General features: G+C 44.9%; 1 protein-coding gene and 1 long non-coding RNA gene across 4 annotated transcripts; both read left to right on the plus strand.

Moving 5' to 3' along the window:
* Positions 1-3129: 3129 nt before the first annotated feature.
* LOC142908300 (uncharacterized) lies at positions 3130-9035 on the plus strand. Of its 2 annotated transcripts, none has more exons than XR_012931670.1 (4): positions 3130-3205; positions 3550-3613; positions 6512-6634; positions 8962-9035. It is a non-coding gene; the product is annotated as an uncharacterized LOC142908300 (long non-coding RNA). The 2 variants fall into 2 exon arrangements; XR_012931669.1 differs by lacking the exon at positions 3130-3205 and adding an exon at positions 3234-3386.
* An 11479-nt stretch (positions 9036-20514) lies between these two features.
* LOC142908298 (uncharacterized) lies at positions 20515-27721 on the plus strand. Of its 2 annotated transcripts, none has more exons than XM_076058792.1 (3): positions 20515-20645; positions 23012-23086; positions 25779-27721. In XM_076058792.1, the coding sequence occupies exon 3, from the start codon at positions 25807-25809 to the stop codon at positions 26506-26508; it is 702 nt and encodes a 233-aa protein (XP_075914907.1). In that variant the 5' UTR covers positions 20515-20645; positions 23012-23086; positions 25779-25806; the 3' UTR covers positions 26509-27721. The 2 variants fall into 2 exon arrangements, with proteins under 2 accessions (XP_075914907.1, XP_075914909.1); XM_076058794.1 differs by having other exon boundaries at positions 20522-20603.
* Positions 27722-27985: the final 264 nt, after the last annotated feature.

The raw sequence follows: 27985 nt of genomic DNA on the forward strand, positions 1-27985 counted from the left end.
CCCATGGGTTCCCCCTTGTCACCAGTGATAGCCAATGTTTTCATGGAGAAATTTGAATCGGACACCATCCAGACTTCCACCCTCAGACCTTCCCTGTGGAAGAGATATGTGGATGACACTTTCGTCATTTGGCCACATGGCCTCCCAGCTCTGAACCTTTTCCTACACCACATCAATTCCAGACATCCCGCCATCAAATTCACCATGGAAGTGGAGAAAGATGGCAAGCTACCATTCTTAGATGTTCTGTTTGAGAGGAGACCTGATGGCTCATTGGGGCATTCTGTCTACAGGAAACCCACCCACACAGATTCCTACTTTAAACCTGATTCCCACCACCACCCAGCCCAAAAGAATTATCTCATCAAAACTTTATACCATAGGGCTCATTGCATTTCGGACCAACACCACCTGACCAGTGAATTAACACATGTACACCTGGCCCTCAAAAAGGAATGGATACTCTGACCGTACCATCTGCCAAGCTGTTTCTCCCTCCATACAGAAACAACCACTTGATACTCCGGTCAAAACCATCACACTACCATATATAGCAGGCGTTACTAAAAAGATTTCCAAAATTCTAAACACAAGATCCAGGTCTGGTTCAATACAGTACACAAAATTCGTGATCTGATCCCATGCGTGACGGATGTCATTCCTGACTTACAGTACCCCGGGGTTTACAAATTGAGTTGTACCTGCGGTGATTGCTATATCGGGGAGACGAAACGACATGTCTGTGACCGAATTCGCGAGCACAAATCAGATTTGAAACACGGCAAAACGAATTCTTCTGCCGTAGCTGATCATTGTTACAACGCTGTGGGTGATCACGATATAATTTCTCTGATACCAAGGTTCTTTGCAAACCCACTTTTTTTTATCAGAGATTTGTTCACGAGGCAATTCAGATCTACAAACACAGACACAATTTCAACCGAGAAGATGGTTTCAAATTAAGCAACCATTGGAAAGGTCTTCTAAATCGAACCAAACATTAAACTAATTTCAATGGTACAGTATATTTTTTCAAGTAGTGGTACCCCAAACTTTCGCAGCACATGCGCGTGCATGTGCACCCGCATGTTCACCCTCTCTACACCTTTCATCATGCTAAGTCCGCCAATTAAATGCGAATTTTTTTTGTTTATGCTAATTCCTTTGTCAAGGAACCTTGTTTCCTCGCACACAGCTTAAAGGTCACGGTCTGAGCTTGGCTCTGTTTCACTCCAGCGCTGTCCTCGAGACAGTCTGGTCCCTTCACCTGATGAAGGCCGCTTGTGTTGTGGCCGAAACGTCGTGATTTTTTGTTATTTTATTTTTACCTACGTGACTTTACGGAATAGAATCAAAGAGAATGGATCCTTGCAGTCACGAAAGCTTCAAATCTAGAACAACAACAACCACAAAAACTTAGATTTAAGGCCATCAGTCTAACTCCGTACGACAACAAAACAAACATGTCCAAACCAAAAAACTTTTCCAAATCACCAAAAAATAAAGCCATAATTGCAACGTAACAGTGATCACAAGGACTGTGACCGAATTTTTACAATAAACTGCATAAATAACATGTAACACCAAACCCTAGAGCCATAGCTGGCTGCATGAGTTACTCCACAACAACAAAAGCATCGGTCGGAGTATCAAAATTTTCAATGCACCTTTAAGATCAGTACGCTAAATCAAAATACGGATAAACATTTTATTTTACGCCAATGAATAGCAGTGGCAGCTTGGGGTGTACAACTCCTCTAGAGCAGTTTTGAGAGAATTTCTCATTGGTAGCGATTCAAGTTGCAGTTTATTGGCAATAGCATTCCAGACTCTGGGGGCATCAATAGCAAAGGCCCTTCCTCCAGTTTTTGTACGGCAATAGGGAATGTGAAGCTGGTAAATGAGCGAAGACCTGAGGTCAAATTTGTTCTTTGAAACGGAGAGGAGATCCAGCAGGTCGTCTGCGGATTTTTTTGTAAGTACATCGTGAATAAATAAGATCTGGTGCACAAGCCTTCGATTGAGGAATCTCTTTCAATGGAGCGAGTTAAGTGTGTTCGATTCAACATCTCTCTGTCTGCCTGTGTCTCTGTGCGCCTGTGTCTCTCTCTGCCTGTCTCTCTGTCTCTGTCTATCTTTCTCTGTCTCTGTGTTCCTCTTGTCTGTGTCTGTCCGCCTGTCTTGTCTGTCTGTCTGCGTCTGTCTATCAGCGTCTGTCCAAACGAAGTCAACGACTGTCAGTAGCAGCAGGCGCCCGTTCAGCTCCCACGGCTACACGCCACTCAAACTTGCTCCCAACACACAAAGACAAAGATCCCCCGTATAGCCTGCACAGAATGTTGGGGCAAGTGCTGTTAGTGAGCACCTAATACAAAGACAAAGATCCCCCGTGTAGCCTGCACAGAATGTAGCGGCAAGTGCTGTTAGCGAGCACCTATCACAAAGACAAAGATCCCCCGTATAGCCTGGACAGACTGTTGGGGCAAGTGCTGTTATTGAGCACCTATCACAAAGACAAAGATCCCCCGTATAGCCTGGACAGAATGTTGTTGCAAGTGCAGTTAGTGAGCACCTAACACAAAGACAAAGATACCCCGTATAGCCTGCACAGAATGTAGCGGCAAGTGATGTTAGCGAGCACCTATTAAGGGTGGGACGGCACACGAGGGGGTGGGTGGCCAGCACCACGCCCGGCCGCCTTTGTCTCCCTAGTGGCGATGTTTACACACTGCACCGGGGTACTCGTTTGAGGCTGAGTCGACGTAGGGGAGGCTCAGGACCGGTTCAGAAAATCGTCACTGGCGGTGTTGGCCACGAGCGGGAATGGAACTCGGCTGGTCGGGAGTGGAGCGCTCACTACGTCACTGCCGCTCCCCTTCCGTCAACAAACTTGAACTCTGACCCCGCTCTCGGACGTCACCGCTAAGCGTGACCTCATCGGCGTCAAACGCGAGGGGGCGGTGGGCCTCGCTAGAGACGTCATGTCACCAAGGTATTCGCCTCACCCTCGACCACCGCGCTCTTGAGCGTGACGTCACCTCCAGGTATGGGCCGGTCCAATTAGAATAATTTATTCAAGTTGAGGAGCCGCTTGATGTGGGAGGGGTGTGACTTGTACTCCGGAAGTGACGTCCCGTCACCTCCTGACGCGTGACGTCACGAGGTAACCGGAAGTTTCCACTCCGCGCGTGAACTGAAATCCGAGGTGAGAAATTCTCATCGCGGTTGTGGTGGTTGTGATGGTGGTTGTTGTGGTGGTTGTGATGGTGGTTGTTGTGGTGGTTGTGGTGGTTATGGTGCTTGTTGTTGTTTCCCGAGGTATAGCCTCGCTCTCTCTCTCGTAGGGATGTCAATTGAGTAGCAGCGAGCTTGGAAACGATGTCCAGGTTGGAACTTTACAGCGCAGGGCCTAGCCACGCGGGGCCTTGCCTCCTGCCCTCGCCTGATTGCATTCGCTTCCATTCTCTTAAGTTAAATTTGTCTTGACCTGGCTCACTACTTTGACACTTTGCATATTCACACAGTGTTGTATTCTTTGTTTTTTACCAGGCCACTCCCGCGTTGAGCTGCTACACCGCTCTTGTTTTCAGAAGCGACCTGCCCACCACACAAGGTGAGGCTCGTCAACAGCGTGGCGGTGTTCACTCGAGACGCGGGGCGAGCCACGGTGCGGGCGGGGGGTCACCTTATCTTAGTCACGTGACATAGCTCACGTGACTTCTGCCGCGACAATGTCTGGATGTTTTCGCCTGAGGACGACCGCTCGAAACGTCGTGATTTATTATTTTAATTTATTTTTTCTACCTGCGTGACTTTACCAAAAGAACCAAAGAGTATGGAAGACGTCTTGTCTGCTGATCTTGTTCATATCTGTGTACATCGATATCCCACATTGCTTACACGTACACACCACACACAATGAAATAAATAGAATCTAGAACGACTTCCGGGGATGGGGAAAGATTGAGGAATCTCTTTCAATGGAGCGAGTTAAGTTTGTTTGATTCAACATCTCTCTGTCCGTCTGTGTCTCTGTTCCCCTCTGTGTCTCTCTCTCTCGCTGACTGTGTCTCTGTCGTCTCTGTATCTTTCTTTCTGTGTTCCTCTTGTCTGTGTCTGTCCACCTCTCTCTTGTCAGTCTCTGTGTGTGTCTCTATCAGCGTCTTTCCAACCGTGTTCAACTACTGTCAGTAGCAACATGCGCCCACAACTACACGCGACTCAAACTTGCTCCGAGTCTCTGTGTGTACATTGAACTTATTTCGCACAGTACGTAGCCAAACCTGCACAGTAGGAGCGGCTGGTAGCTGTGGAGCTGTGGGCTGGGTACATCTGTCAGCAGGAGCGAGAGACAATGAAGCTCCCAAGCATTCACTACGTTACCAACATCATATTTGCACTCATAAGTCGCTTGCCTAACTGCCTCGGCAACTCGGTGTCTCGTATCGAATCTCATCTCAAACAATCGAAGGACCCCTCCCTAAGTGGCAGCTGCCCCTGTGTGGCACAAGGTGGCCCTGCACCGGCCTGCACGTGGACATGAGTCTGTCGGTAGGGGGCGATCATTGACGTGCCATCTCCCTTGTGTAGTTTCTGGATAATGTTTGGAATTGCCACAATGTTGACCGTGACACCAACATGCAATGACCTGTGCGTTGTGAATGACACAGCGCTATGTTTTACAGCTGCCGTGAAGCAGACTGCGCATATCGTGGTGATTGTTACTGGGGTAGCCAGGTGTGCCTGTCGCATTTGAACCGTGAACCTCTGCAGTAAATAGCGAATGTGCTACAATATTCTTGGTTCTTTCGGTAAAGTCACGTAAATAGAAAACACAATTTTTTTATTTTTTATTTAAATTGTCATTTTGTTCTATTTAAGTGACTTTACCGAAAGAACCAAGAATATTAATTCCTGCAGTCACGAAAGTTTCAAGTCAAAATAGAATTCGCCTCCACTCGGCTCGCCTCAATCTGCGTGGAGGCGTTGGGGGGGTCAGCCTGAGAGAACTTCCTTCCAGACGGCTCCACGCAGCTTCGTGCGGAGCGACAGGCCAGGGAGCTCCCACACAGCGTGGCGCAGCTGATGAACATTTATATTCTTGGTTCTGTCGGTGAAGTCACGTAGGTAGAAAACAAAAAAAAATTGAAAATAATAAATTGATGAAAAGATGCCATTGGTCGACTGACTGAGATAACTGTGCCCACCACAGTATACACACACAGTGTACACACACAGTGTACACACACTGTGCACACACACACAGTGTACACACACACAGTGTACACACACACACAGTGTACACACACAGTGTACACACACTGTGTACACACACACAGTGTACACACACTGTGCACACACACACAGTGTACACACACACACACAGTATACACACACACACAGTGTACACACACAGTGTACACACACTGTGTACACACACACAGTGTACACACACTGTGCACACACACACAGTGTACACACACTGTGCACACACACACAGTGTACACACACACACAGTATACACACACACACAGTGTACACACACAGTGTACACACACTGTGTACACACACACAGTGTACACACACTGTGCACACACACACAGTGTACACACACACAGTGTACACACACACAGTGTACACACAGTGTGTGTGTACACACACAGTGTACACACAGTGTACACACACACACAGTGTACACACACAGTGTACACACACTGTGTACAAACACAGTGTACACACACAGTGTACACACGGTGTACACACACACTGTGCACACACACTGTGCACACACACACACAGTGCACACACACAGTGTACACACACAGTGTACAAACACAGTGTACACACACAGTGTACACACGGTGTACACACACACTGTGCACACACACTGTGCACACACACAGTGTACACACACACTGTGTACACACACTGTGTACACACACACTGTGCACACACACAGTGTACACACACTGTACACATACACAGTGTACACACACACACAGTGTACACACAGTGTGTACACACACACATTGTGTACACACACACACAGTGTACACACACACAGTGTACACACACACAGTGTACACACTGTGTGTGTGTACACAATAATGTCCACGTTGTTGCTGAGCTCACACACCCAAGGGGTCTCTGTTCAAGGGAGGGAGCAATGGAAAATGAATCTAAATCAACTTAAACTCCAACCACGTTCTGTGACGTCACCACTCAGCATTACCTCATCGGCGTGAAACGCCAGGGGGAGGTGTACCTCGCTAGTGACGTAATGTCACCAAGGTGTTCACCCCACCCCGTCCACCGCGCCCTTGAGCGTGACGTCACTCATGCCTGGGTCGCTTTCGTTATCTGTTCAAGTACAATCCTGTTCAAGTACAATCCTCATTAACATAATGTATTCGTGAAAGCTGTCGCGAGTTTATTGCGACGAGTTTGGCACCCACGCCCCATCCCTCCACTTATGGGCCAGGCTCATTAACATAAATTATTTAATTTACAGAACCGCTCATTGTGGGTGGGGAGTGTCTTGTTCCCCGCAAGTGACGTCATGTCACCGCCTCCTGCCGCGTGACGTCACGAGGTAACTGGAATCTGCCGCTCCGCGCGTAAACTGAAATCCGAGGTGAGAAATTCTCATCGCGGTTGTGGTGGTTGTTGTGTTTGTGGTGGTTGTTGTGGTGGTTGTTGTGTTTGTGGTGGTGTTTGTTGTTGTTTACCGAGGTAGAGCCTCGCTCTCTCTCGTAGGGATGTCAATTGAGTAGCAGCGAGCTTGGAAGCGATGTCCAGGTTGGAACTTTACAGCGCTGGGCCTAAGCACGTGGCGTCTTGCCTCCTACTCTCGCCTGATCGCGTTTGCTTCAATTCTCTCGCTTAGTTGAGCAATCTTCGAAAGAAAGTAATCAACCAGGCTATGCGTTACTTGTGTGTTGACCGACTCTCTGTGTTGCATTGCATTAGATTTCGTAATTGTACTCAGTTTCGATTTAAAGCTTTCGTGACTGCAATGATTCATCTTCTTTGGTTCTTTCGGTAAAGTCACGTAGAATGAGAATAAAATAATAAATTGATAAAATAAAATAACAATAATATTCTCACGACGTTTCGGCCACAACACAAGAGGCCTTCATCAGGTGAAGGGACGAGACTGTCTGGTAGGACAGCGCTGGAGTGAAAGAGCCACGTTCAGATCACGACCTTTAAGCTGTGTGAGAGGAAACAAAGCGCCTTGACAAAGGAATTAGCATAGAATTTAGCATTGAAATGGCTGAGTGATTAGCTTGTGACTGCGGATGTGTATGCTTTAACTTTTAACATAGCTATTTCTGTGACCAGTCACAAGCTAATCACTCAGCCATTTCAATGCTAAATTCTATGCTAATTCCTTTGTCAAGGTGCTTTGTTTCCTCTCACACAGCTTAAAGGTCGTGATCTGAACGTGGTTCTTTCACTCCAGCACTGTCCTACCAGACAGTCTCGTCCCTTCACCTGATGAAGGCCGCTTGTGTTGTGGCCGAAACGTCGTGAGAATATTATTGTGTTATTTTATTTTATCAATTTATTATTTTATTCTCATTCTACGTGACTTTACCGAAAGAACCAAAGAAGATGTACTCAGTTTGTTTGATTAAGTGTGCTTTCTCTCTCTCTGTGTGTGTGTGTCCTCGTGTTATTATTATTTACTGCAGTTACCAAAGCTCCAAATCTCTCATTGACACAAGGCCGTAATTATAATATATTATAATAATTATAATATATTATAATAATAATTATATATATTGGGGGACACAACCCTCCCAATTATCAAATATGCTCAAAATGTCCTCCCCCCCCCCAATATATTGCTATAGCAATATACAATATATAATATTGCTATAAAAATGTTTTCTAAATAATAATTGCTATGCTATGTTAATAAAAACAACAATTTGCTAAACCTTGGCCACAAAATCTGGACTTGTCTTCATATAACAATGCATAGATTTCTGTTTATATGATTGCGTTGTACTTTATGAATCCCTAATCTCTGCCATTACATACTATGAAAGAAGAAAAGTTAAAAAAGTAAAAACAGAGCAATGTAATTCAATATTAGACATGATTGTATCAAATAATACAAAATCCATCCCATGTGTTAGTGAAATTTGTTAATATTTTACGCAGGAAATGGCAGGAAATAAGTTTTCAAATTTACATTTTTTTCTGGGGGGGGGTTCCCAGACCCCCTGGAAGATTTGGTCCCCCCCAATGTTGACTCCATGGCTACGGCCTTGCATTGACTTGCTAACTTCTCTACCCTCCCTCTCTCTTTATTTAAGGCCTCGACACAGAGGCGTTGTTTCTCTGTGTGCCTATGTGTGTGTCTCTCTTTGTGTGTCTCTGTGTTATCTCTCTCTGTCTACGTGTCTCCGTGTCTGTGTTTTGCCTCTCTCTCAAATTGAGCAATCTTTAGAAGAACGTTATCAACCAGGTGGGGTGTTGTTGACTGTTACGTTAGCCGACTCTCTGTGTTGTATTGCATTACGTTTCTAAGTTTACTAGGTTTTTTTCTCTATCACTTGTACCTGATGATGATTGCTTGTGTTGCAATCGAAACGTTGTATGCTATTTGCATACAGCGATGGTGTACGGTGCTTTTTGTGGAATATTTTGCTGTTTTCCCCTGGATTTTCTGTTTACAGAGTCACATTGTCACTTCAAGATGTTTTCTTGTTCATGTTTAAGTTTTTTGATTGTTGCAGTTGCACCCGATTCAAGAGCCGAATGGCTCACAGGGCTATACCAAATAAATGAAACTGAAACTATTATTTCACTTCTTTATTTTTTCTACGTGACTTTACCGAAAGAACCAAAGAGTATCTTGCTTTAGTTTAAATTTCTCTTCACCTGCCTCGCTACTCTGTAACTTTGTTTTGTTTTAAATATTCACAGTTTTTTTTATTTTTTTACCAGGCCACGCCCGCGTTGAGCTGCTGTACCGCTCTTGTTTTCAGAAGCGACCTGCCCACAACAACAACAACCAGGTGGGGCTTGTCAACAACATGGTGGTGTTCACTCTAGACGCGTGGCGGTGTTCACTCTAGACGCGTGGCCGTGTTCACTCTAGACGCGTGGTGGTGTTCACTCTAGACGCGTGGCGGTGTTCACTCTAGACGTGTGGTGGTATTCACTCTAGATGCATGGTGGTGTTCACACTCTACATGTGGAGGGGAAACCCGGGTATTGGGAAGGAAATCCACACAACCACGGGGAGAGAGAGAAAGACACGCAGCTTCGACTGTGTTGATTGATCCTCAATGAATTACTTGGTGGGGTGAGGAACCATTAATACTGAGCAGGTGAAGGTGGCCAGGCATGGGTCTGGACACACCACCACCTGTGAACCATGCCAGTGTGTGACAGTGGTGGAGCCAGTGGGGGTGGGGTGGCACGTGCCCCCCCAACAATCCGATTGAAATCCCTAATTTTGATAGGATCATTGGGGTTTATTAGTAAATAGCTTCACTCCCGGCTTCGCCCAGGACTCAGATTCTTGTTTTGGATAAATTTCAAATTTCATATTCCCTTATCTTTCACTGAAAAACCCTGAAAAAATCGATGCTTGCAAGAAAGAAAAAAGCAGAAACAAATCAGGTTTCCTAAATCGGATGTTTTCACTCAAGGAAATTCAACCTTAACCCACTTCTACGTGAGGTCGATTTTGGCCACTCAGGAAGGGAATGACGTAGCGAGCTGAAAATAGTCGCGTTCACTTAGAAATTCCAAACAGCAGAAGCTGTGAAAATTTCATGACGCCAGAGCTCAGCGTTGGAGAGGTTTTGCTGCTTCACACAAACAAGCTGATGTAATTTCTGCCTTATATTTAAGATAGCTGTTGTACCTGTTCTTCGCACGGATTTGTATTGAGACTCCGAGAAGCCAATGGCTTCATCGGCCAGGAGCGAAGCGCCACCTAAAATCTCCCGGCACGCTGTTAACAGCTCTAGAAGTACGGCCCGCGAAGAGGCATATGGAAGGGGTAAGCATTGCAGAGCGCTTAACTCAGGTGTGTTGCGGGTTGACGTCACACACTCCATGGTCATTTCCCCCACCCCTCCCCCAAAATGCCAAAGTTTATTTTTATACTTTTTACATTGTGTACAGTATGGAACCTCGCCACATGCCAAATTTCAAGTGTGTAGCCTCTTGGGAAGTTTGCTAAACATTTTGAACAGTCACACGTATCCACACATTTCCCTTTTATATATATAGATAAATCAGCATTTTGCGACCCCCACTGCCACCGTGTGACATGTTATTACGTGCCAGGGACTCCATAATTGGCAATAATTAACGGCAAAGCAGTTACAAACGACTCACAGAATTGTGCGCAGTTGCGTATACAGTACACGACTTCCCTGATGACAAACACCTTCAGCGAGCGCGATGCCGATCACCCGCGTTGAATCAAAAGCAAGGGACAAGTCCTTACTTACTAACAACTCCTTACTTACCAACAACTCCTTACTAACAACTCCTTACTTACTAACAACTCCCAAAAATTTTCATTGCTGAAGGGGTTGCCCCATCTACCTGAAAATCCTGGCTCCACCTCTGAGTGTGTGACAGGGTCAAGTTTGTATTTGCATTAAAGTCTTTGTAAGAATGGAGTCAGGAAGTTATCACAGCACACGTGCAGCTGAAGTCGGAACTGTTCATCCCAGCATTCAAGGACATCTGTGCCTGGCTTCACACCTCTAAGTTGTGATTGAACATTCATTTATGCATTTCTGCATAACACAAATAGTATTATTTTCAACACCCTTTGCTATGTCATGTGAATTTAGCTTTCATAAATATTCCTTTTCAAGCAAAACAACTGAAATTGTGTGCTTGGAGTTTTGGGTTAACATTCATTTTGAAGATACGAGGGCTTCCAGGCACGTTTATGACCATTAGCCCTCTCATTGTGTGCCATAACAGCCCGTGTGATGAATTTGGGACACTTTTTCACTATATCATGAATATATAGACGTGTAAGTCATGTGTTACTGTGTGTATGCATTCCTCTGTGCATCGATACTGATGTGTAGATTGTGTGGATATTTTTTTTCTGTCTGCAGCTGACGCTTCCTCTGTTGCTTCCTCTGCAGAATTTGTCTGATGGAGCAAAGGCACTCGGCGCAGCTCGGTGCAAAAAGGCATCAATGCGACCGTTGTGCATACAGCACGGATCGTACTGAACATTTGACACGGCACCAGAGAACACACACAGGAGAGAAACCCTTCTTGTGCAGTGTGTGTGGGAAGGCGTTTGCACGTTCATCTACTCTTAAAAAAACACCAGAGAACACACACGCGAGAAAAATCCTTCAAGTGCAGTGTGTGTGGGAAGGCATTTGCACATTCATCAAATCTTCATGTACACCAGAGATCTCAAAAGCATCAGAAGATCCACAAGGAGTGGAGTTTGAAATCAGCTTGTGAAAGTCAAAGTGCCGCAATGAGCCAATCCCTCATGAAACAAGAACTGGAAGAAAATCCCAGCTTGGACACTTTTAAAGGGATCGAGGTGAAACATGAAGAGGTGAAGGTGAAATATGAAGAAGTGTTGGTGAAGAGCGAAGAAGTGAAGGTAAAATGTGAAGATGAAGATTCAACTCCAAAATCGGACCTTCACATCGATGGAGGCAACGTGAAGCAGGAGGAGAATTCTGACTGTGAGGCAGAGCGAGGCAACTCCCAGCAGTTTGTGGAAGTGGAAGTGTGGGTGGACTTCCTCCGAGACAATACAAAGTCAAATGGAGACCCGGTAGATGTGTAAGCTTGAGACGATGTCGCTCCAATAGATGCACCTTTGTCACAGCCCATTAATGACATGAATGTGAAGTTGAACACTCAATTCCTAGGTGCAACCTGCAGGGTAAGAGCTGCCAGTCTTTGTGGAACTGTGGGTTGGGTAGATCTCTAACCAGAAGCGAGAGGCAGTAAGCTCCCAAGCATTCACTAGTCTAATAATTCCATTTATATGGTGCTTGCTTAATCGCCTCTGGCAATTCGGAGTTTTGTATCGTACCTCGTCTCAAACACTCGAAGAGCATCCCCAAGTAGCAGCTGCCCCTGTGTGGCACAAGGTGGTGGCCCTGCACCGGCCTGCATGTGGACAAGAGCCTGTCAGTAGGGGGCGATGGTTGATGTGGCATCTCAGTTGTGGAGTTTGTAGGTAATGTTTAGAATTTGATACATTTTGACCCAGACGCCAGCATCCAATGGCCTACTCGTTTAGAATGACAATAGTATGTTGTACATACACTGTTAAGCAGACGGTGCGTATTTTTTAAAATATCTTCTTGTTAATACGATGTAACCTGATACAGCATAATTCAGTGCAGTAATACAATTTTTATTCTTAGTTTTTTCGGTAAAGTCACGTTGAAGGGAAACAACAAAATAATAAAATATATATAAAACAATAAAAAATTCTCACGACGTTTCGACCATAACTCAAACGGTCATCTTCAGGTGTGTTGGTTTGCATAAATTTATTTTTAAACGGCGCATTTATTTAATTATAAAAAAAAACGTTGGCGTCACGCGCAGCGATTTGGCAGTTTGCCCAGGACTAGTCCATCTATTTTTTTTAAAAGAGGAGGGGGGAGACGAAATTTTTTATAATGTATGCTGTCTGAAAGCCACTGTAAGCGTGAACAATCAATTAAGAACTGAAATGGTTTATCAAATCTTTCCAATGATTGCTAAGATAGAATCCATCTTCTCGGTTGAAATTGTCTCTGTGCTTGTATATGTGGATAGCCTCATGAACGAATCTCTCATGGAAGCCAGATGGCTTACAAAGAACCTCCGTCTTGGAAAAGTCAATGGCATGTGAGCCTACTGAATTAGAACAATGATCTGCTACGGCCGAGGTGTTGGTCCTACCGTGTTTAAGGTCTGCTTTATGTTCACGAATGCGGTCCGAGACATGGCGTTTGGTTTCTCCAATGTAACTACTACCACAGAGGCAACTTAGTTTGTAGACACCAGGGTATTGTATGTCCGGAATCACATCTTTTACAGACGGAACCAGATCACGGATTTTATGTAATGTGTTGAAACGGACCTGGATCTTGTGTTTATTCAAGATTTTGGAGATCTTTTTTGTGATCCCAGCAATGTAGGGTAAAGTGATGGTTTTGAAAGGCTCCTCAAGAGGGTTCTTCTTCATGGTTTGAGTGATAGCTTTGCGGATTGTATAGTCGGAGTAACCATTAGCCCTAAGAGCTTGGTGTACGTGCTTGAGTTCACTGCTTATGTGTTCCTGGTCGGATATGCATTGGGCTCTATGATACAGAGTCTTGATGAGAGAATTCTTCTGTGATGGATGGTGGTGGGAATCCGGTTTCAGATAAGCATCCGTATGGGTAGCTTTCCTGTAGACAGAGTGGCTCATTGAACCATCAGGTCTCTTTTTAATTAGGACATCCAAAAAAGGTATCTTGCCATCTATTTCGACTTCCATGGTAAATCTAATGGCTGGGTGTATGGAATTGATGTGGTCGAAGAATTGGTCTAGAGCAGGCCGGCCATGTGGCCAGATGACAAAAGTGTCATCCACGTACCTCTTCCATAAGGTTGGGCGCAGAGTGGCAGTCTGGATGGCGTCAGTCTCAAATTTCTCCATGAAAATGTTAGCTATAACTGGAGAAAGGGGGGAGCCCATTGGGGTGCCCTCAGTTTGTTTGTAGAAAGTTCCATTCCAAGTGAAGTATGTATTGGTTAAACAGTGTCTCACCAGGGGGGGTACCTCAGTGTTTAGTCCTTGATGAACCAAGTCTTCAATGATTGCAATGGTGTCAGGTACAGGAACCTTGGTGAATAAGGAAACTACATCAAAACTGACAAGCAGGTCGTCTGGGGACAGGGAAATACCCTTGATTGTCGATACCAGATGAGTAGAATTTTGTACCGCAGAGGTGGTCTTTCCAGTGAAAGGACGCAGGATTTCAGACAAAAAACGAGCTAGTTTGTAGGTGGGGGAGCTGATAGTAGAGACTATGGGACGAAGAGGTGTATCAACTTTATGTATTTTTGGTAAGCCGTATAATCTTGGTGGCCTGGCAGCAGAAGGTTTCAACGAAAACTGTTTAGATTGATCAATTAATGCGGTTGAATCAGAAATTATTTTGTTGGTTTGTGTGACGAGGCTGTTGGTGGGATCTCTTTTTATTTCTGTATAACTACCATCGTCGAGTAATTCTTTAATTTCATGGAGAAATTTGAGACTGACGCCATCCAGACTGCCACTCTGCGCCCAACCTTATGGAAGAGGTACGTGGATGACACTTTTGTCATCTGGCCACATGGCCGGCCTGCTCTAGACCAATTCTTCGACCACATCAATTCCATACACCCAGCCATCAGATTTACCATGGAAGTCGAAATAGATGGCAAGATACCTTTTTTGGATGTCCTAATTAAAAAGAGACCTGATGGTTCAATGAGCCACTCTGTCTACAGGAAAGCTACCCATACGGATGCTTATCTGAAACCGGATTCCCACCACCATCCATCACAGAAGAATTCTCTCATCAAGACTCTGTATCATAGAGCCCAATGCATATCCGACCAGGAACACATAAGCAGTGAACTCAAGCACGTACACCAAGCTCTTAGGGCTAATGGTTACTCCGACTATACAATCCGCAAAGCTATCACTCAAACCATGAAGAAGAACCCTCTTGAGGAGCCTTTCAAAACCATCACTTTACCCTACATTGCTGGGATCACAAAAAAGATCTCCAAAATCTTGAATAAACACAAGATCCAGGTCCGTTTTAACACATTACATAAAATCCGTGATCTGGTTCCGTCTGTAAAAGATGTGATTCCGGACATACAATACCCTGGTGTCTACAAACTAAGTTGCCTCTGTGGTAGTAGTTACATTGGAGAAACCAAACGCCATGTCTCGGACCGCATTCGTGAACATAAAGCAGACCTTAAACACGGTAGGACCAACACCTCGGCCGTAGCAGATCATTGTTCTAATTCAGTAGGCTCACATGCCATTGACTTTTCCAAGACGGAGGTTCTTTGTAAGCCATCTGGCTTCCATGAGAGATTCGTTCATGAGGCTATCCACATATACAAGCACAGAGACAATTTCAACCGAGAAGATGGATTCTATCTTAGCAATCATTGGAAAGATTTGATAAACCATTTCAGTTCTTAATTGATTGTTCACGCTTACAGTGGCTTTCAGACAGCATACATTATAAAAAATTTCGTCTCCCCCCTCCTCTTTAAAAAAAATAGATGGACTAGTCCTGGGCAAACTGCCAAATCGCTGCGCGTGACGCCAACGTTTTTTTATAATTAAATAAATGCGCCGTTTAAAAATAAATTTATGCAAACCAACACACCTGAAGATGACCGTTTGAGTTATGGTCGAAACGTCGTGAGAATTTTTTTATTGTTTTATATATATTTTATTATTTTGTTGTTTCTCTTCAACGTGACTTTACCGAAAAAACTAAGAATATGAATTACTGCAGTCACGAAAGCTTTAAATCAAAATTTAATACAATTTTGTTAAAATGACTCAATAATTTAGAATGAATACTTGTCTGATTGTGTGCGTACATGTAACATTTTGTCAATAAGGGTCATACATGAAATAAGTCATGTTAGGACAAAGTGTGTGCTTTGGATGTAACCTGTACAGACAACTCAGGTGAGACTCATTGTTCTTGTGATACAGGGCAAAAGGTATTTTTGTGTTTTCAGGAAGCATCTCCCTCTGGAGCAACTCATTGTCTTTGAAATAGGGAGCACACTCGGATCATTCATTAGTTACACGTAGAGGAGATACATTCTCGACAACACGAATTATAATTTTGTATTACGTGTTGACGTAGATTTTGTCTAACTAGGACTAGAAATGCTCCTTGCTGATTTAACGTCTGGAAGTTCACAACCAAAGGTTGAAGCCTGACCGCCTGCGGCGCCCCTCACAACCATTTACGGCCTGGGGCCAGGAAAGTAACGAAAAAAAATTGCACACGAACGACGCCTCCACGCAAGCACCTGATGCTCCATTTGGAAGTTTTGAAATAACTTTGAATTGTATTATGTTTTGAATTAGATGATTGTATTTCTTCATTAAAAGCTTATTCATTTAAAACGACATTTCGTGTGAATTTTCTCTCGTTGTTAAGTAGATCGCCTTGCCGGGGGTTCGGTTCGATGCGGACTTTCACCTGGTTGGGATCGCGGGATCGAGATGAGGTGACACAGAGCTGGTCGTGCGAGAAGACCGCCGTCTGCAGATCGATTCCAACGCGATGGAACGTCTGTCCCTGCACCTCCGTCGTTCATGCAGGGGGCGCGAAGGTTTGTAGCGCCCCCTGCATGAAAACGACGGAACGTGCAGCGTTAGTCACGAAGTTGTGCGTAAGCGCCATAACAAGGCGCTGTAAGGTGACCTGCCACCACGTTCACGGGTCAACAGGGGGCAGCCGAGAGAGCGAGGTGCGTAGGGGTCGACCAAAGGTTAAACCCCCGCCCCCCCCCCCCTGTGACCGGAGACTAACACCCCTGACCCCCCACCCGTCCCTAAGGTCCCTTAAGATAAGACCTTCCAGAAGGTTCTAGGAGGGGGGGGGGGTCAGGAGGGGAGGGGTGACCCCGACCTGGGGTTAAAAGCCCGGCCCTCTGGACGGTCCAGGCAGTGTTCACCAACTCAAGCCTGAAGACATCCGAAGACCTGAAGACTGGACCAGCACCCGGGGACCCTCAAGCGAGGCTCTTGTTAGAGCCGGGTTGTAGCGGACCAGAGGTGAGCTCCCGTACCCTGGCTGGGACGGGTCGTCCAGTCTTCCCTTTACGCCGGGCTAAGGGACCCGTGGGTAGCAGAGCCCGGAGTGTGCAGGCTGCGATAGAAGGGAGGCTGTCACTCCCGGAGGCTTTCGTCGTGGTAGGGGCCGTACCCATTCGTGTTACAGTAGTGTGTAGAGCCGAGTTCGAAAGAGTTGTTATAATAAACACGTTGCCTCAACCAGACTATGAGACCTTTGCCAGTAGCAAGATATAGTAATACGTTTTTACCCTTTTATCTGGCACAAAAACTGACACCTTTATACAAGGGATCATGTGTGAAATAACCACAACACAAGCAATTTGCTTGTGTTGTGGTTATTATATCTTGCTACTGGCAAAGGAGGTCCCAGTCTAAATGCTTACCCCGAGCTCTCAATACTCTGATAGTGCGCTGTTTTTGAGTTGTATGCCTTTTGGCGTCTTCTGGTCCAACACCAGTGGAGACTAGGCTCTAAGAAAAGCCGTCTCGGGTGTGGACCAATCAAATTCTAAGACAGTGCATGTCATTATCAGAGTTGTTTCTTTTTGTTTGCATTTTGACTGCTTGTGTTGTGGTTATTGCAAACATGATCCCTTGTATAAAGGTGTTAGTTTTCGTGCCAGATAAAAGGGTAAAAATCTCTTTCTAAAAGAATATAGTCAGTGGGTTTTCAAAGTACCTTCATCTTACAGAAATCAATTTCGCGTGAGCCCACCACATTAAAACAATGCTCAGCTGAGCGGGTCGAGTCACGGACGGGGGGGGGGGGGGGGGTCACCTTATATTTGTCACGTGCCATAGCTCACGTGACTTCTGACGCGACAATGTTTGGATGTTTTCGCCTGAGGACGACCGCTCGTGTTGCGATCGAAACGTCGTGATTTATTTATTATTATTTTATTTTTCTACCTACGTGACTTTACTCAAAGATGCAAAGTGTATGAAAGACGTCTTGTCTGCTGATCTTGTTCATATCCTCGTACATCGAGATCCCACGTTGCTTACACGTACACACCACACACAATGAAATAAATATTAACTAGAACGACTTCCGGGGATGGGCAAAGATCGAGGAAACTTTCAATGGAGCGAGTTAAGTTTGTTCGATTCAACATCTCTCTGTCCGTCTGTGTCTCTGTTCCCCTCTGTGTCTCTCTCTCGCTGACTGTGTCTCTGTCGTCTCTGTATCTTTCTTTCTGTGTTCCTCTTGTCTGTGTCTGTCCACCTCTCACTTGTCAGTCTCTGTGTGTGTCTCTATCAGCGTCTTTCCAACCGTGTTCAACTACTGTCAGTAGCAACATGCGCCCACAACTACACGCGACTCAAACTTGCTCCGAGTCTCTGTGTGTACATTGAACTTATTTCGCACCATACGTAGCCGAACCTGCACAGTAGGAGCGGCTGGTAGCTGTGGAGCTGTGGGCTGGGTACATCTGTCAGCAGGAGCGAGAGACAATGAAGCTCCCAAGCATTCACTACGTTACCAACATCATATTTGCACTCATAAGTCGCTTGCCTAACTGCCTCGGCAACTCGGTGTCTCGTATCGAATCTCATCTCAAACAATCGAAGGACCCCTCCCTAAGTGGCAGCTGCCCCTGTGTGGCACAAGGTGGCCCTGCACCGGCCTGCACGTGGACATGAGTCTGTCGGTAGGGGGCGATCATTGACGCGCCATCTCTCTTGTGTAGTTTCTGGATAATGTTTGGAATTGCCACAGTTTTGACCGTGGCACCAACATGCAATGACCTGTGCGTTGTGAATGACACAGCGCTATGTTTTACAGCTGCCGTGAAGCAGACTGCGCATATTGTGGTGATTGTTACTGGGGTAGCCAGGTGTGCCTGTCGCATTTGAACCGTGAACCTCTGCAGTAAATAGCGAATGTGCTACAATATTCTTGGTTCTTTCGGTAAAGTCACGTAAATAGAAAACACAAATTTTTTTTATTTAAATTGTCATTTTGTTCTATTTAAGTGACTTTACCGAAAGAACCAAGAATATTAATTCCTGCAGTCACGAAAGTTTCAAGTCAAAATAGAATTCGCCTCCACTCGGCTCGCCTCAATCTGCGTGGAGGCATTGGGGGGGTCAGCCTGAGAGAACTTCCTTCCAGACGGCTCCACGCAGCTTCGTGCGGAGCGACAGGCCAGGGAGCTCCCACACAGCGTGGCGCAGCTGATGAACATTTATATTCTTGGTTCTGTCGGTGAAGTCACGTAGGTAGAATACAAAAAAAATTGGAAAATAATAAATTGATGAAAAGATGTCATTGGTCGACTGACTGAAATGACTGTGCCCACCACAGTATACACACACACAGTGTACACACACACAGTGTACACACACACACAGTGTACACACACAGTGTACACACAGTGTACACACACAGTGTACACACACACAGTGTACACACACAGTGTACACACACACACAGTGTACACACACAGTGTACACACACAGTGTACACACACTGTGCACACACACACACACAGTGTACACACACTGTGTACACACACTGTGTACACACACACTGTGTACACACACACAGTGTACACACACACAGTGTACACACACACAGTGTACACACACTGTGTGTGTGTACATTGTGCACACACACACACAGTGTACACACACACACAGTGTATACACACACACAGTGTATACACACACACACACAGTGCACACACACAGTGTACACACACAGTGTACACACACTGCACACACACTGTGCACACACACACACAGTGTACACACAGTGTACACACACACACAGTGTACACACACACTGTGTACACACACTGTGTACACATACACAGTGTACACACACTGTGCACACACACACACAGTGTACACACACAGTGTATACACACACACAGTATACACACACACACAGTGTACACACACACACAGTGTATACACACTGTGCACACACACAGTGTACACACACACACAGTGTACACACACAGTACACACACAGTGTACACACACAGTGTACACACACACACACACACTGTACACACACAGTGTACACACACACAGTGTACACACACACACAGTGTACACACACAGTGTACACACGGTGTACACACACACTGTGCACACACACTGTGCACACACACACAGTGTACACACACACTGTGTACACACACTGTGTACACACACACACAGTGTACACACAGTGTGTACACACATTGTGTACACACACACACAGTGTACACACACACAGTGTACACACACACAGTGTACACACTGTGTGTGTGTACACAATAATGTCCACGTTGTTGCTGAGCTCACACACCCAAGGGGTCTCTGTTCAAGGGAGGGAGCAATGGAAAATGAATCTAAATCAACTTAAACTCCAACCACGTTCTGTGACGTCACCACTCAGCATTACCTCATCGGCGTGAAACGCCAGGGGGAGGTGTACCTCGCTATTGACGTAATGTCACCAAGGTGTTCACCCCACCCCGTCCACCGCGCCCTTGAGCGTGACGTCACTCATGCCTGGGTCGCTTTCGTTATCTGTTCAAGTACAATCCTGTTCAAGTACAATCCTCATTAACATAATGTATTCGTGAAAGCCGTCGCGAGTTTATTGCGACGAGTTTGGCACCCATGCCCCATCCCTCCACGTATGGGCCAGGCTCATTAACATAAATTATTTAATTTACAGAACCGCTCATTGTGGGTGGGGAGTGTCTTGTTCCCCGCAAGTGACGTCATGTCACCGCCTCCTGCCGCGTGACGTCACGAGGTAACCGGAATCTGCCGCTCCGCGCGTAAACTGAAATCCGAGGTGAGAAATTCTCATCGCGGTTGTGGTGGTTGTTGTGTTTGTGGTGGTTGTTGTGGTGGTTGTTGTGTTTGTGGTGGTGGTTGTTGTGGTGGTTGTTGTGTTTGTGGTGGTGTTTGTTGTTGTTTACCGAGGTAGAGCCTCGCTATCTCTCTCGTAGGGATGTCCATTGAGTAGCAGCGAGCTTGGAAGCGATGTCCAGGTTGGAACTTTACAGCGCTGGGCCTAGCCACGTTGGATCTTGCCTCCTGCCCTCGCCTGATCTCGTTTGCTTCAATTCTCTCGCTTAGTTGAGCAATCTTTGTAAGAAAGTAATCCACCAGGCTATGCGTTACTTGTGTGTTGACCGACTCTCTGTGTTGCATTGCATTAGATTTCGTAATTGTACTCAGTTTCGATTTAAAGCTTTCGTGACTGCAATGATTCATCATCTTTGGTTCTTTCAGTAAAGTCACGTAGAATGAGAATAAAATAATACATTGATAAAATAAAATAACACAATAATATTCTCACGACGTTTCGGCCACAACACAAGCGGCCTTCATCAGGTGAAGGGACGAGACTGTCTGGTAGGACAGCGCTGGAGTGAAAGAGCCACGTTCAGATCACGACCTTTAAGCTGTGTGAGAGGAAACAAAGCGCCTTGACAAAGGAATTAGCATAGAATTTAGCATTGAAATGGCTGAGTGATTAGCTTGTGACTGCGGATGTGTATGCTTTAACTTTTAACATAGCTATTTCTGTGACCAGTCACAAGCTAATCACTCAGCCATTTCAATGCTAAATTCTATGCTAATTCCTTTGTCAAGGTGCTTTGTTTCCTCTCACACAGCTTAAAGGTCGTGATCTGAACGTGGCTCTTTCACTCCAGCACTGTCCTACCAGACAGTCTCGTCCCTTCACCTGATGAAGGCCGCTTGTGTTGTGGCCGAAACGTCGTGAGAATATTATTGTGTTATTTTATTTTATCAATTTATTATTTTATTCTCATTCTACGTGACTTTACCGAAAGAACCAAAGAAGATGTACTCAGTTTGTTTGATTAAGTGTGCTTTCTCTCTCTGTGTGTGTGTGTGTCCTCGTGTTATTATTATTTACTGCAGTTACCAAAGCTCCAAATCTCTCATTGACACAAGGCCGTAATTATAATATATTATAATAATTATAATATATTATAATAATAATTATATATATTGGGGGACACAACCCTCCCAATTATCAAATATGCTCAAAATGTCCTCCCCCCCCCCAATATATTGCTATAGCAATATACAATATATAATATTGCTATAAAAATGTTTTCTAAATAATAATTGCTATGCTATGTTAATAAAAACAACAATTTGCTAAACCTTGGCCACAAAATCTGGACTTGTCTTCATATAACAATGCATAGATTTCTGTTTATATGATTGCGTTGTACTTTATGAATCCCTAATCTCTGCCATTACATACTATGAAAGAAGAAAAGTTAAAAAAGTAAAAACAGAGCAATGTAATTCAATATTAGACATGATTGTATCAAATAATACAAAATCCATCCCATGTGTTAGTGAAATTTGTTAATATTTTACGCAGGAAATGGCAGGAAATAAGTTTTCAAATTTACATTTTTTTCTGGGGGGGGGTTCCCAGACCCCCTGGAAGATTTGGTCCCCCCCAATGTTGACTCCATGGCTACGGCCTTGCATTGACTTGCTAACTTCTCTACCCTCCCTCTCTCTTTATTTAAGGCCTCGACACAGAGGCGTTGTTTCTCTGTGTGCCTATGTGTGTGTCTCTCTTTGTGTGTCTCTGTGTTATCTCTCTCTGTCTACGTGTCTCCGTGTCTGTGTTTTGCCTCTCTCTCAAATTGAGCAATCTTTAGAAGAACGTTATCAACCAGGTGGGGTGTTGTTGACTGTTACGTTAGCCGACTCTCTGTGTTGTATTGCATTACGTTTCTAAGTTTACTAGGTTTTTTTCTCTATCACTTGTACCTGATGATGATTGCTTGTGTTGCAATCGAAACGTTGTATGCTATTTGCATACAGCGATGGTGTACGGTGCTTTTTGTGGAATATTTTGCTGTTTTCCCCTGGATTTTCTGTTTACAGAGTCACATTGTCACTTCAAGATGTTTTCTTGTTCATGTTTAAGTTTTTTGATTGTTGCGGTTGCACCCGATTCAAGAGCCGAATGGCTCACAGGGCTATACCAAATAAATGAAACTGAAACTATTATTTAATTAATTTATTTTTTCTACGTGACTTTACCGAAAGAACCAAAGAGTATCTTGCTTTAGTTTAAATTTCTCTTCACCTGGCTCGCTACTCTGTAACTTTGTTTTGTTTTAAATATTCACAGTCTTATTTTTATTTTTTTACCAGGCCACGCCCACGTTGAGCTGGTGAAACCGCTCTTGTTTTCAGAAGCGACCTGCCCACAATAACAACAACAACAAGGTGGGGCTTGTCAACAGCGTGGCGGTGTTCACTCTAGACGTGTGGCGGTGTTCACTCTGGGCGCGTGGCGGTGTTCACTCTAGACGCGTGGCCGTGTTCACTCTAGATGCGTGGCGGTGTTCACTCTAGACACGTGGTGGTGTTCAATCTAGACGCGTGGCGGTGTTCACTCTAGACGCGTGGCGGTGTTCACTCTAGACGCGTGGCGGTGTTCACTCTAGACGCGTGGCGGTGTTCACTCTAGACGCGTGGCGGTGTTCACTCTAGACGTGTGGCGGTGTTCACTTTGGGCGCGTGGCCGTGTTCACTCTCTACATGTGGAGAGGAAACCCGGGGATCGGGAAGGAAATCCATGCGACCACGGGGAGAGTGAGAGAGACAGGCAGCCTCGGCTGTGTTGATTTATCCTCAATGAATTACTTGGTGGAGTGAGGAACCATTAATACTGAGCAGGTGAAGGTGGCCAGGCGTGGGTCTGGACACACCACCACCTGTGAACCATGCCAGTGTGTGACAGTGGTGGAGCCAGTGGGGGTGGGGTGGCACGTTCCTCCCCAACGATCCGATCGAAATCCCTAATTTCGATCGGATCCTTGGGGTTTATTAGTAACTAGCTTCACTACCCGGCTTCGCCCGGGACTTGGATTCTTGTCTTGGATACATTTCATATTCCCTTATATTTCACTGAAAAACCCGGAAATGTTGATGCTCGCACGAAGGAAAAAAGCCGAAACAAATCAAGTAACCTAAATCGGATGTTTTCACTAATGGAAATTTAACCTTAATCCACTTCTACGCAAGGTCGATTTTGGCCACTCGGGAAGGGAATGACGTGGCGAGCTGAAAATAGTCGCGTTCACTTAGAAATTCCAGACAGCATGAGCTGTGAAAATTTCATGACGCCAGAGCACAGCGTTGGAGAGGTTTTGCTGCGTCACACAAACAGGTGTAATGTTCTGCTTTATATTTAAGATAGCCGTTGTACCCGTTCTTCGCACGGATATGTATTGAAACTCCGAGAAGCCAATGGCTTCATCAGCCAGGAGCGAAGCGCCACCTAAAATCTCCCTGCACGCTGTTAACACCTCCTAGAAGTACAGCGCACGAAGAGCCATATGGTAGGGGTAAACATTACAGAGCGCTTAACTCAGGTGTGTTGCGGGTTGACTCCACAAACTTCATGGTCATTCCCCCACCCTCCTCCCCCCCCCCCCCCAGAATTTAAAAGTCTATTTTTATTCTTTTTACGTTGTGTACAGTATGGAACCTACCGACATGCCAAGTCTCAAGTGTGTAGCATGTTGGGAAGTTTGCTAAACATTTCGAACAGACACACATATCCACACATTTCCATTTAATATATATAGATAAATCAGCATTTTGCGACCCCCACTGCCACCGTGTGGCATATTATTACGTGCCAGGGACTCTATGAGAGGACAACAGTCCGAGTCCATAATTGGCAATAATTAACGGCAAAGCAGTTACAAGCGACTTACAGAATTGTGCGCAGTTGCGTATACAGTACACGACTTCCCTGATGGCAAACACCTTCAGCGAGCGTGATACCTTTCACACGCATTGATTAAAAAGCAAGGGACAAGTCAAATTTTGATTTAAAGCTTTCGTGACTGCAGTAATTCATATTCTTAGTGCTTTCGGTAAAGTCACGTTGAAGGGAAACAATAAAATACTAATATATATAAAACAATAAAAATTCTCACGACGTTTCGACCATAACACAACCGTTTGTGTTATGGTCGAAACGTCGTGAGAATTTTTATTGTTTTATATATATTTTATTATTTTATTGTTTCCCTTCAACGTGACTTTACCGAAAGAGCTAAGAATATAAGGGACAAGTCCTTAGTAACAACTCCTTACGAACAACTCCCTACTTACTAACAACTCCCTACTAACAACTCTTTACGTACTAACAACTCCCTACTTACTAACAACTCCTTACTTACTAACAACTCCTTACTTACTAACAACTCTTTACTTACTAACAACTCCTTACTAACAACTCTCTACTTACTAACAACTCCTCTCATTTTTCATTGCTGGAGGGGTTGCCCCCCCTACCTGAAAATCCTGGCTCCACCTCTGAGTGTGTGACAGTGTCAAGTTTGTATTTGCAGTAAAGTCTATTAACTCTATTAGAGTATGGCGGTTATCGCAAAACAGTAGTTTATTTATTTTTTCTCCGGAACTCTTTGTAAGAATGGAGTCAGGAAGTTATCACATCAAACGTGCAGCTGAAGTCGGAACTGTTCATCCCAGCATTCAAGGACATCTGTGCCTGGCTTCACACCTCTAAGTTGCAATTGAACATTAATTTATGCATTTCTGCATAACACAAATAGTATTATTTTCAACACCCTTTGCTATGTCAGCTGAATTTAGCTTTCATAAATGTTCCTTTTGAAGCCAGAAAGCCGAAATTGTGTGCTCGGAGTTTTGGGTTAACATTCATTTTGAAGATACGAGGGCTTCCAGGCACGATTGTGACATTTGCCCACTCATTGTGTGCCATAACAGCCCGTGTGATGAATTTGGGACGCTTTTTCACTACAACATGAATATATGAATAAGTATAGACATGTAAGTCACGTGTGACTGTGTGTATGCATTCCTCTGTGCATCGATACTGACGTGTAGATGGTGTGGATATTTTTTTTTCTCTCTGCAGCTGTCGCTTCCTCTGCAGAATTTGTCTCATGGAGCAAAGGCACTCGGCGCGGCTCGGTGCAAAAAGGCAGAAATGCGTCCGGCGTGAAAACAACCCGGATCGTACTGGAGATTTGACACGGCACCAGATAACTCGCACAGGAGATGAACCCTTCAAGTGCAGTGTGTGTGGGAAGGCGTTTACACAGTCATCAAGTCTTGTAGCACACCAGAGAACACACACGGGAGAGAAACCCTTCAAGTGTAGTGTGTGTGGGAAGGCGTTTGCACAGTCATCAAATCTTCATGTACACCAGAGATCTCAAAAGCATCAGAAGATCCACAAGGAGTGGAGTCTGAAATCAGCTTGTGAAAGTCAAAGTGCCACAATGAGCCCATCCCTCATGAAACAAGAACTGGAAGAAAATCCCAGCTTGGACACTTTTAAAGGTATCGAGGTGAAACATGAAGAGGTGAAGGTGAAATATGAAGAAGTGTTGGTGAAGAGCGAAGAAGTGAAGGTGAAATGTGAAGAAGTGATGGTGAAGAGCGAAGAAGTGAAGGTAAAATGTGAAGATGAAGATTCAACTCCAAAATCGGACCTTCACATCGATGGAGGCAACGTGAAGCAGGAGGAGAATTCTGACTGTGAGGCAGAGCGAGGCAACTCCCAGCAGTTTGTGGAAGTGGAGGTGTGGGTGGACTTCCTCCGAGACAATACAAAGTCAAATGGAGACCCGGTAGATGTGTAAGCCAGAGACGATGTCGCTTCAATAGATGTACCTTTGTCACAGGCCTTTAATGACAAGAATGTGAAGTTGAACACTCAATTCCTAGGATCAACCAGCAGGGTAACAGTGGCCAGTCTTTGTGGACCTGTGGGTTGGGTAGATCTCTAACCAGGAGCGAATGCCAATAAGCTCCCAAGCGTTGACTATGTTATCATAATTGCATTTTTATTGTGCTTGCTTTATCGCCTCTGGCAATTCGGAGTTTTGTGTCGTATCTCGTCTCAAACACTCGAAGAGCATCCCCAAGTAGCAGCTGCCCCTGTGTGGCACAAGGTGGTGGCCCTGCACCGGCCTGCATGTGGACAAGAGCCTGTCAGTAGGGGGCGATTGTTGATGTGGCATCTCAGTTGTGGAGTTTGTAGGTAATGTTTAGAATTTGGTACATTTTGACCCAGATGCCAGCAGGCAATGGTCTACTCGTTTTGAATGACACAATAGAATGTTGTATATACATTGTTAAGCATACGGTGTGTATGTTTTAAAATAGCTTCTTGTTAGTACGATGTAACCTGATGCAGTATATTTCAGTGCAGTATTTCAATTTTGTTAATATTCCTGTCAATAATTTAGAATGAATACTTGTCTGATTGTGTGCGTACATGTAACATTTTGCCTATGAGGGTCAAACATTGAATAAGTGATGCTTGGACAAAGTGTGTGTTTTGGAAGTAACCTGTACAGATAACTCGGGTGAGACTCATTGTTCTTGTGATACAGGTCAAAGGGTGTTTTTGTGTTTTCAGGAAGCATCTCTCTCTGGATCAACTCATTGTCTTTGAAATAGGCAGCACACTCGGATCATTCATCAGTTACAAGGCATACCACTCAAAAGTTACACATAGAGGAGATACATTCTCTACAACACGAATTATAATTTTGTATTACGTGTTGACGTAGGTTTTGTCGAATTAGCACGAGAAATGGTCCTTGCTGATTAACGTCTGGATGTTCACAACCAAGGGTTGGAGCAAGCCTGACCGCCTGCGGCGCCCCTCACAACCATTTACGGCCTTGGGCCAGGAAAGTCACGAAAAGAATTGCACACGAACGGCGCCTCCCCGCAAGCTCCCGATGCTCCGTTTTGAAGTTTGAAAATGAAACAACTTTGTACTTTATTATTTTTTTGAATTAGATAATTGTATTTCTTCATTAAAAGCTTATTCATTGAAAACGATATTTCGTGTGAATTTTCTCTCGTCGTTAAGTAGATGGCCTTGCCGGGGGTTCGGTTCGATGCGGACTTTCACCTGGTTGGGATCGCGGGATCGAGATGAGGCGACACAGAGCTGGCCGTGCGACGAGACCGCCGTCCGCAGATCGAACGTCTGTCCCTGCGCCTCCGTCATTAATGCAGGGGGCGCATTGGTTTGCAACGCCTCCTGCATGAAAACTCTCTGCATGTGGAGTGGGATCCAGAGGGAAATCAACGCAACCACGG

Source organism: Petromyzon marinus (genome assembly GCF_048934315.1).
Source record: "Petromyzon marinus isolate PM22_M1 ecotype Great Lakes invasive population chromosome 78 unlocalized genomic scaffold, UKy_Petmar_22M1.pri1.0 chr78_unloc.1, whole genome shotgun sequence".
Lineage (NCBI taxonomy): Eukaryota > Metazoa > Chordata > Hyperoartia > Petromyzontiformes > Petromyzontidae > Petromyzon > Petromyzon marinus.

Coding starts and splice junctions, on each gene's coding strand:
- LOC142908298 (XM_076058792.1), top strand. CDS start 25,807: ATGGAGCAAAGGCACTCGGCGCGGCTCGGTGCAAAAAGGCAGAAATGC.